We start from the raw sequence: 10,647 nt of genomic DNA on the forward strand, positions 1-10,647 counted from the left end.
TCGGACTTTTTCACAGTGTATTCAGGGGCAGGCAGCTAGCGGATCAAGGAGAGATGCCTACGATGTGAGACAAAAATGAAATCGCGCTGAAACCATGCAGGAACTCATAGTGCACCTTTAATTAATGTATTGGTCCTGCATTAAGTCACGCAGAAGATACTATTAATCCTTGTACACTAATGATAGTTCATGAAGTACTACATGAATGAATTCATGTTTTTTCATGCATTAAGTCATGCGTGAGTTCATGTATCATTATAAAGTGTTACCAGTTTAGCTGACAAAAGGTGACCGTCATGCGGCAACATTATGCAGTTAAGTTTAGGAACCAAAACGACTAGTAAAGATCAGAAATAAAATTGTAGTTTGGATGAAAACACCAGTCCCCTTAAGCAGGGCTGTAGTGCTTGAGTCTGGACTCGGACCTGAGTCCAGACTGGAGATGCTTTTCTGTTGTCTCAGACTCGTCTTGGACTCGTTGGTATCATACCCATCAAGTATCCCGTTTTGGCCGGTAAAATCCCGTATTTTACTCTTCTTTCCCGCCGTCCTCCCGTATTAGTATTTTCCCGTAAATCTCCCGTATTTTAACCTGCGTTATTAAAAAATAATAATACCCCGGGCCTGGGCGGAGTAAAAAAAAACAAAACATTCCCAATCTGAATCTGTCACTAGCCTCGCGATAACTGCCACCTGCAGTAGCCTACTACAGGTACTGTAGGTGGCAGTTGTCGCGAGGTTAGTGTGTGAGGTCAGATGATGAGTTCAGAAAGGGTGTTTAACATGGTACGAAAGATTGTTACAGAGAATAGGATGACGTTAGACAACAGAACTGTTTGCGCTCTACTCTCATGTAAAATTAACCACTCTGTCCCAGCCCACAAATACACTCCTTCCAAAACAGTCTTAAAGAATGCAAAGTCTGCAACAAATTTGTACAATAACTCACTAAAAGAGTAAAGAAAAGTTATGTGAAATGAAAAGAAAAACTGTAAAAGAAAAGCAATATGAAATGAAAAGAAAAACTGTAAAAGAAAAGCAATATGAAAACTGTAAAAGAAAAACAATATGAAATGAAAAGAATGTGTGGAATGAAAATAAAATGTAAATGTAAAGACAAGCAATGTTATAAATTGTAAATGTTTTCAGCATTCTGCATCAAGTGGTGATTTTAGCTTTCTTGTACACCTGTCTTAAAATGTAAAGGATACTGGAGCTTGGTTGGGGTGGTGGGCCTGCTCGGGGTGGGTGCCGGAAAATTTCCCTTATTTTCAAATCCAAAACTTGAGGTATGGTTGGTATTTGGACTCGGACTTGTCTCGGACTTGGCCATTGGACTCGCCAAATATTCTAGTTGGTCTCGACTGAGTCCAGCACTATATGCTTTAATTGTAAAGTAACTTCACAAAACAGGTATTAGTTTAATTAAAAATCCATCTAGAACAGACATTGAGATTGGTCTCATGGTTTACGCCTGGCTGCATCATATGCCTCAGGTATCAGTCATCTTCATATTGGCCACAGACACAATGTCAGCGAGCTCTTTGTACTATGGATTCTTCAGGACAAGTAATAAGGGGAACATTTCCATTTTATATTTTAAGTAAATAATATGGCCTAATTTGACCCTTTCTTTCTACGATCCTGACTGTCTCATTCGGTCTTAGCCTTGACTTGGACTTTTTTGGACTCAGTCTTGACTTGGACTTGAACCTCTTTGGACTTGGTCTTGACTCTGTCTCGACTAGTCCTGGTCTTGGATTTGTCTTGGACTCGACAAAGGCGGACTTGGCTACAGCCCTGCCCTTAAGTAGTGAAAGTTTAGTGTTCTCCCCAGGACATGAACTCTGTTCCCCTGCTTGGAAGCCCTGTGTTTTACAAGTCAACCAGAGTGGCTGTATAAGACAGCATCTGTTACTGTGGTTCATACAGCAATAAATACAAGGAATACATACAAATTGCAATACTTTAGTTTTCGAAGATATATGTACAAATGGTTCATGAGAAGATCCCGAAAATATACAGTATATGTCTGGCGAAATTTTTGAGAAACTGTGAACGGGTTTTAGTTTTTCAGCTTTAGGTCTGGGATTTAAAACCTTTACTAAAAAATAAATAAAACATGCCTTTCTGCCGTTTATACCTTGGGACTAATGATTTAGGATTTGTTTTTCATGTTGGAGTCTAAAAAGAGATACACGTTTTTGTCAGTAAACTGATCAATTTGACCTTTTTTTATATCATTGACTGCTAAATGTGTTCCTGTCTGGGGACAGAGAGCTGGAAACAAAGCCCACATCTTACACAAACTACTGTCCCTTTTAGCAATAACTGCCACTTTCAGTTGATCAGAATTTGTCAACATGTCTTTGGTGAGCAGTATGCCATATTAGGATGAAAGTTAGTTGGCTTTCACACCCATATAAGTGGGAACACTTCTGTTTTCCCGGGTTCTTTCTGAGTCTGCTGCTGCTGTCCTATAACCATGATGCTCCAGGCAGCTGTGCTCAGTGTCCTCGTCTTCTCTGTCCACAGTTTTACTATACAGGTAAACCTCATCAGACACTTTGCATGCATATGGACAGACAAACACTTAGTTTCTCAATAATGAGATGAATACAACAATTTTTTGACACAATTTGAAATGAAATGTAATACATTCTGAAATTTTACATTGCATAATAAAATTTTTCTTCAATAATATACAAGGATCTGCAGTATAGTCTGACTGCTCAATGTACAGTATCAGGGAACTTTTTGTATTTAATTGTATGGTCATTTATATGGAAACTGTTTGTAAACAAAGATAATTTGGTAAATTGTGTGGAAGCCCTTTAAGGCAAAGATCAACTTTAAGATTATCTCTCGTAAATAAGAGATACGGAAGAAGATTAGGGCCTCATGGAAAAAAATTATTCGAGTTCTGAGTTTAATCTCATAATTCTGAGTGATAGTCAGAATTCTATTCTGACTTAAAACTCAGAATTATGACTTTAAACTCAGAACTCTTCCGTAGTGATAACATCTTCTACATAGGAGATAAGCCTTTCAGGGCTTCCGTAAAATTGCGAAAGTTAAAATGAGATTCTGTCTTTCTTTTTATACTTTGTAGTTTGAGGATTGCATTGCATTCTAATACAGTGCGTGATTGCAAGAAATTAGCTTTCTCTGCCTCGAAAGATGTACATTGCAATTTTGAAGAAAAAAATGCTAGTTTTCAAAGTGCAAGTCAAGTCAACTTTATTGTCAATTCTGCAATATGTGCCAGACATACAGAGCAATTGAAAATACGTTTCTCTCTGACCCACGGGGCAATAAGGACACGTACGACAAGTATAATATAAAAAAAGATAAGAAATATATACAAATAAGATAAAGAAAGATAAGTTTTATATACAATTAAAAAGATAATATGTACAATTCAGTAATACATTCTGAATAGTGCAAATGTAAGACAAAATCAAATAGTACAAAAACACTTAAGATAAAGATTGTGAAATGTGCAATATAAAAGGAAGAGTTCCTTAATGTCTTTACTATAAAGTGGCTGGTGCTGATCCTGATGGGGTGGGATGGGGGAGGGTTCAGAGTCCAGAGTTCTTGGGGGCAAAGGGGAGGGGGAGGGAGAGAGGGGAGGGTGTTGAGCTTCCTGACTGTCTGGGGAATGAAGCTGTTTGCCAGTCTGGTGGAACAGGCTCGGATGCTCCGGTACCTTCTCCCAGATGGCAGGAGGCTGAAGAGGCTGTTTGGGGGGTGGCTGAGGTCACCCACAATGCTGGTTGCTTTGCGGGTGAGGCGGGTTTGGTAAATGCCCAGGAGTGAGGGGAGTGTGACACCAATGACCCGCCCAGCAGCCTTCACTATGCGTTGCAGGGTCTTACGATTGGAGGCAGCGTAGGATGCTGGACAGGATGCTCTCAATGGTGCCCCTGTAGAAGGAACACATGATGGGTGGGGGGCTCTCACTCTGTTCAGTTTGCGGAGGAAGTAGAGGCGCCGCTGATGATTTTTATTTCTGCCTACATGCTATTGTTATAAGACCAACTACAGTAGTCTTGAATTAAAAGTCAAATCACTGACTGAACTAAACTCTTTCTGAACTTAGAAGCCAATTTTCACATCTTACATTCAGTGGCTCTGTATCGATTCAACTGTATTTAACCAACGATTACTTTGTGTCTTATTACAGGCTTCCTTTGAAAAGCGTGAGGAGAACTCCAGTAAGACATGGTTACTTTTCAGACAGTAAAATTCTGTAAAAATATAAATTTGTAAAAAAAAATTAAATTGTGTAACTGATACACTGATGAACAGATTTCTACTCCACAGACAACACCATTGAAGATGACAATTTCAGTGTGTCCACGCTCTTGGAGAAGGCCAATGTTAATCTTGGTACGTTCGTCTCCACTGCAACTGCTTTATTCATTCCCTTTGGTAACATTATCACTCAAGCAGCATATGTACAGTAATATTTATCTAACCTTACTTATAGAAATAATAAATAATGCTGGTGTTACAGTACATACCTGAAAGTATACAGCAGAGATACTGCATTGTGGAAGAAGAGCTTATATCAGACCCAGATTTGACGGGCTTTTAACACAGCAGTTAAATAAAAAAAATTTGAAATGCAGTTCAATAAGAATAGATGAAAACATTTACTCAATCTTGTCATGTGATTTTGCAGGAAAGAACCTTGATGACCCTCTGGTGTTATTTGGAGACATAGCAGTGCCAACAGATCTACAGAACGCTGATCCCTGCACAGCACGAGGCTGCCTGTGGCCTAAAGCCACCGACGGCAACGTCTACGTACCCTACCGCATCTCCAACCAGTACTGTGAGTACTGAAGGCTTGGCTTTTACTTTGCTTCTGTATTCAGCAGTAAATAATAGCCTAGTAGAAGCAGAATAGTAGAAGTAGCAGCAGTTAAGGTAATAGTAGTAGCAACAGCAGTTTTAAATCTAATGATAGTAGTAGTAGCAGCAGTGTAGTAGTAGATTAAAAAAGTAAAAATTCTCTGATTTCAGCTTGTTAACTGTGAATATTTTCTAGTTTTTTCTGTCCTAAACTAGTAAACTAAATATATTTGAAATATGCACAAAACAAGACATTTGAGGACATCATCTTGGGCTTTGGGAAACACTGATCCACATTTTTCACCATTTTCTGAGATTTTATAGACCAATCTATTAATTGAGAAAATAATCAACAGATTAATCAACAATGAAAATAATTGTAAGTTGCAGGCCTAAGTAGTAGATTTGTACAGTAGTAGTAAGAGCAACAGCACTAGTATTGCAATAGTAGCAGCAGTAGTAGTTGTAGTGGTAGTTATGGTACCAGAATAGTAGTAGGGGTAGTAGTAAAAGTAGTAGTATAGTAGTCTACTTGTATAGTAAAAGTGCTAAACGTCCCCTTTTAATATGAAGGCAGAGTGAATTAGAAGATGACAGCAATAAAACCCATTAAACTGATAATGTTGTTCTTTTAATGTCAAGCCACAAGAGAGAGAGAAACCATCGTCCAAAGCCTGCGTTCATTTGCTCAGTCCACTTGCATCCGCTTCACCCCCCTGGCTAATGGACAGAGGGACTTTGTGGACATCCAGTCACGCGAAGGGTATGGCCCACACAATGTACATATCACATATGCCTGCACAAATACACTCTTAGCCAGTCAAAGGTTTGGTTTACTTCTATCTTTCAGGTGTTTCTCATATATTGGGCGTCGTGGTAGAGGCCAGGTATTGTCTTTGATGCGCCGGGGCTGTGTTTTCCTGGAGGTCATCCAACATGAGCTGCTCCACGCCCTGGGCTTCCACCATGAACAGAACCGGTCTGACAGGGACCAGCATGTTCGCATTCTGTTGCAGAACGTCAAGCGTGGTGGGTCGAGTTACAGACTTTTATGTCAAATATAAATTTAGATGAAGCTTTAGAAATGCTTTGAGGAAAAGATACAACAACCAACTATGGTCTTACAATTAATACAACTGGCCTTTATTACTCTAAACTTTTAAGTGAAAAATCCATCTATCCATCGTCATCCGCTTATCCAGAATCGGGTCGCGGGGACGGCAGCTAGTCCTGGGTCTTCCCCGATGACTTCTCCCAGCTGGACATGCCAGGGGGCATCCTTACCAGATTGATTACCTGATTACCTTACCAAAACCAACTTAACTGGCTCCATTCCACGCAAAGGAGCAGCGGCTCTACTCCAAGTTCCTAACAGATGAGCTTCTCATCCTATCTCTAAGGGAGACGCCAGCCACCTTCTGGAAAACCCCCATTTCTGCTGCTTGTACCTGAGATCTGGTTCTTTTGGTCATGACCAAGCCTTCATGACCATAGTCCCACAGGTTGAGAGTTTACTTGTGGTGGTAGGTGCCGTAGGATGTGACAGTGCGTGATGGCTGGGTTCAGAAATAAGCTAGTCAAACGAAGGTTTATGAACTATTTGTTGAAAAAAAAAAATACTGAATAACATTAACAGATAATTTTAACAATTTACATATTAAACAAACTAGAAGACTAGAAGATGATACAGATCGATTCAGATCAAGTGCAGCCTTTGCTGTGCTTTGTCAATCAAATCTGGTTTGTTTGTTAAATAAATGTTATGGTCCGGCAGATAAAATACCTGATTATGTGGTGTTTAAATGTTATATAGGCCTATATTAACAACTTTATGAGGGGGAGGGGCTGGATGCCGCTGATCTGGGTGCGCTGTAAAAAATACATTGATTGTGGAAAAGATTTAATTCGGATTAATCTACCTGGGCGGGGCACCCAAGTAGTACATATATATAGGGAACACTGCCATAGGTGAGGGTAGGAACGAAAATTGACCAGTAGATTGAAAACTTTGCCTTCTGGCTCAGCTCTCTTCTCATCGCAACTGTGCGATAAAGCAAATGCAATGCTGACTCTGCTGCTCCGATTCTCCAGCTAATCCCCCACTCCATTGTCCCCTCACAAGCGAATAAGACCCAGAGGTACTTGAACTTCTTCACTTGGGGTAAAGACTCATTTCCTACCCGGAGTAGGCACTCCATCGGTTTCCTGCTGAGAACCATGGCCTCAGATGTAGAGGTGCCAATCCTCATCCCAGCTGCTTCAGATCCAGTGAGTGCTGAAGGTCCCAGACCGATGATGCCATCAGGACCACATAATCTGCAAAAAACAGCGATGAGATCCCCAGCTTATCGAACCGGAACCCCTCCCCACCACAACTATGCCTCAATATCCTGTCCATGAATATCACAAACAGGATTGGTGTCAAAGCGCAGCCCTGGCGGAGGCCAACACAGTTATCGCTTTGGACGTGCAGGGATTGGATAGCCCTAAGAAGGTGCTTATCCCCATACTCCTGCAGCACCTTCCCGCAGTATCTCCTGGAGGATCCGGTCATATGCCTTCTCCAGATCCACAAAACACATGTAAACCTAATGGGAATACTCTCCAGGATCCTTGTGAGAGTGAAAAGCTGGTCCGTTGATCCACGACCAGGACGAAATCTGCATTGTTTCTCTTTAATCTGAGGTTTGACTCTCGGCCAAACCCTCCTTTCTAGCACTTTGGATTAGCCTTTACCAGGGAGGCTGAGAAGTGTCATACCCCTGAAATTGGCACACACTCTGATCTCCCTTTTTGACCAGGGGAACCACCACCTTGATCTGCCACTCCTTAGACTTCCACACAATGTTAAAAAGGAGTGCCTAAGTGAAAAATGTTAAGTGTCATATCATTGTTGCAGCTATTCAGTAGCAAGGGATGTCAATAATGTAGTTATCAAGACCTCTAGAATGAGCAGCCATGTGTACAGAAAACGTGACATGTAGTTTACTGCAGATATAACTGTTAAGTTAACCCCTTTACTTATTGCACTTTTCAGCCATTTTGATTGACAAGCTGTTACAAAACATTTGATTAAGCTGTGTGATCGCCTGCAGGATTGGAGTCCCAATTCACCAAGGTCCAAACAAGGAACCTTGGCACTCCCTATGACTACGGCTCTGTCATGCAATATGACAGGTAAAATTCACTCACTGAACTTAATTAAAACATATAACATAACTATTCATTTTTAATGGAGGATTTCCCATTTTCAAGTATTTCTTGAAACAATACTCACATGCCCATATGTACGTTGAACAAGTTACTGGACACTTTAGACACTCTTCATACTGGCCGTGAAGAGATTGTCTCCTAATGGACATGGACCCCAGTCTCCTGGGTGAAAGTACTGTGTTTGTTTGACCCACGACCCCGATTTACGCTCTTACATGGAAGTGTGGCACTTATACTTTGTCACCTCACTTCCTGCTTTGCTGTCGTTATAACTACTACAGCCACTGGAGGTCGATAACACTATAAATGTAAATATGGGTCGTAATTGCTTCTTGAACATTTTTCTGGGGGAAGTCAGTCTCAAAGAAACACTGTCTATGAAAACATAAAGGGGGAATTTTCTACTAAAAGGACTATAACTTTGGAATATACTCCATTGATTTGTCTATAACTCAGACTGTTGAAGAATGCATTTTTACAAAGAACAAGCACTGTGGATTTTGTCCCTAAATCACTTACAATCTCTTCATGCCCAGTATGGATCCATACATCAGCTTTCCGTTGTCATTCAACAATATAGTTTAAACCTCTCATCACTACTGTGTATTTGCACCACAGGTTTGCCTTCTCTAGAAACAGGCAGCCAACCATCGTTCCTATCCCGGACAACAATGTAGACATTGGCAGAGCCACCCGGATGAGTCCTACTGACATCCTTCGTGTGAACCGCCTGTATGAATGCAGTACGTACCTTTTTACCCATGTAGCCTACCATCTTCCTAACTAAATAACTTCCTACTTGTTTCTGAATCCTTGTTTCTACCTGGCTACCCCCTACCAACAGTACTCTCTCATGCAGTCTTTCTACTGTTAAAATTCATGTGCATTGTAGCAGTACCATGAAGAAATCAAGCAGGTTTTACAGATTTAGCTTTCTTTCTGAATTCATGCCAGATTCGATTGCTTCCAGACGTCACCTGAAACCTGGGCAAAGAAAGCATTTCCTCTAGAAATGAAAGTAAGTTGTGTGTTTCGATATTTTTTTCGAACTTGCTATTGTGTCAATGTGATCTAACTTAAGTATAATAATAATAATAATAATAATAATAATAATAATAATAATAATAATAATAATACTATTTAGTTAACCTAGCTGTGAATTCTGTCTTCAGATGGAAGTTTTCCTCTCTTTTCGTGTTTCGTAGCTTTTCTTTATGATTCATTCCATTTATAATGCATTTTGTTGTTTCTCTGGCATTTTGCCCTTATAGGACAGATACAGACAGGAAACATGCATGCACCTTTATGTGCATGCATGTTTCCTGTTATTCAGACATTAACCTATGATATACAGTGTATTTTTATTATATATCTTGGAAAACAGTTATGACCAGTCGAATCACGAACGCAGTGTTTGAGCTATGTTACTGGTTACTGGTTGCACAGTGTTCGTCGTTCGACTGCTCATAACTGATTTCCAAGATGGCGCCCGCATGTAAACATGAACGCCACTGTCTTTATAATCTTTTTAATAACCTGTTTGTACACTTACAAAGTTCTCAATGCTTCGGTTTACATGTAGGGACCCTCATTATGCTACCGTTAAAATGTGGTGCTATTTTGAGCCTTGTTAGTGGTATAGAAATGGTGATTTACCCTGTGCCCCGAAAGCTAGCGTTAGCAGCTAATCACCAACAATTTGCGGTAGCTTGTTTCAAGTGAGAGACACATTCGATTAGCATGAAAACATATCCCAGAGAACGGTCGACTCGCTTAACATATGTTATTAACCCCTAGGTTAATTTTGCGCCGGAGGTTTTTTCACACACGCGTGTGACGTTATTCTCGCGATAGCACGGCACGTTCTCGCGAGGACACGTGGTGACGCGACGTGGTATGTATGTTTACATTCGCTGTATACAGCGTAGACATACACGCGGATAGCTCAAAATGCGTACAGATAACACGCCATTTGGCTTCAGGAAAGTGGCGTGTATGTTTATGCAAAGTCATGATGCCATGTTGATTTTTGAACAAATTCCCTCTTTTTTTCCAACAGGAAATCCAGAGCAAATGAGGCAAACTGATTTTACAAGCAAAACCAGAAATGCATCTTCTGCTTAACAAATGTGCTTTTATTCAGAATTTGATCAAATTAGCTTGCATGCTGTCCTAATGAGAAATGAAGTGTCCAATGACATCATCACAAATAACGCAAATATCCGCTTTGAGCTTGATTACTACTAATAAATAAAACATGCTTATTCGCATCATAACCTCAGCCTGTGTCTGTTTGTTTTATTGTGACCTGAGAAGATAGAAGTGTTGTACCAGCACTCACCATAAGAAAAGATTTAAGCCAGAAACAAGGTCAACATTCATCTAGAAGCAGAACTCAGTGAAAAGCCACGCAGGTTATCAGCAATATTCATATTTTCTGTCATTCTCACATTGATGGCCTTCATGAACAGAGCCCATGACGCTGCTAGACAAACACACAGGTGATCAAACGTAGCACATACTGTACTGTAGTTAAGGCTTTTTTCTTTACTCGGAACACCAGACGTACAG

General features: G+C 40.3%; 1 protein-coding gene across 1 annotated transcript; it reads left to right on the forward strand.

The window, feature by feature from the left end:
* The first annotated feature begins 2,470 nt into the window (after positions 1-2,470).
* Positions 2,471-10,357, forward strand: LOC116045229 (low choriolytic enzyme-like). The gene is made up of 10 exons (XM_031292753.1): positions 2,471-2,548; positions 4,190-4,220; positions 4,330-4,395; positions 4,691-4,843; positions 5,506-5,626; positions 5,714-5,892; positions 7,959-8,040; positions 8,695-8,819; positions 9,031-9,094; positions 10,136-10,357. The coding sequence occupies exons 1-9, from the start codon at positions 2,486-2,488 to the stop codon at positions 9,084-9,086; spliced, it is 876 nt and encodes a 291-aa protein (XP_031148613.1). The 5' UTR covers positions 2,471-2,485; the 3' UTR covers positions 9,087-9,094; positions 10,136-10,357.
* The last annotated feature ends 290 nt before the right edge of the window (positions 10,358-10,647 follow it).

The sequence above is a fragment of the Sander lucioperca genome, chromosome 3 (genome assembly GCF_008315115.2).
Source record: "Sander lucioperca isolate FBNREF2018 chromosome 3, SLUC_FBN_1.2, whole genome shotgun sequence".
Classification (NCBI taxonomy): Eukaryota; Metazoa; Chordata; class Actinopteri; order Perciformes; family Percidae; genus Sander; species Sander lucioperca.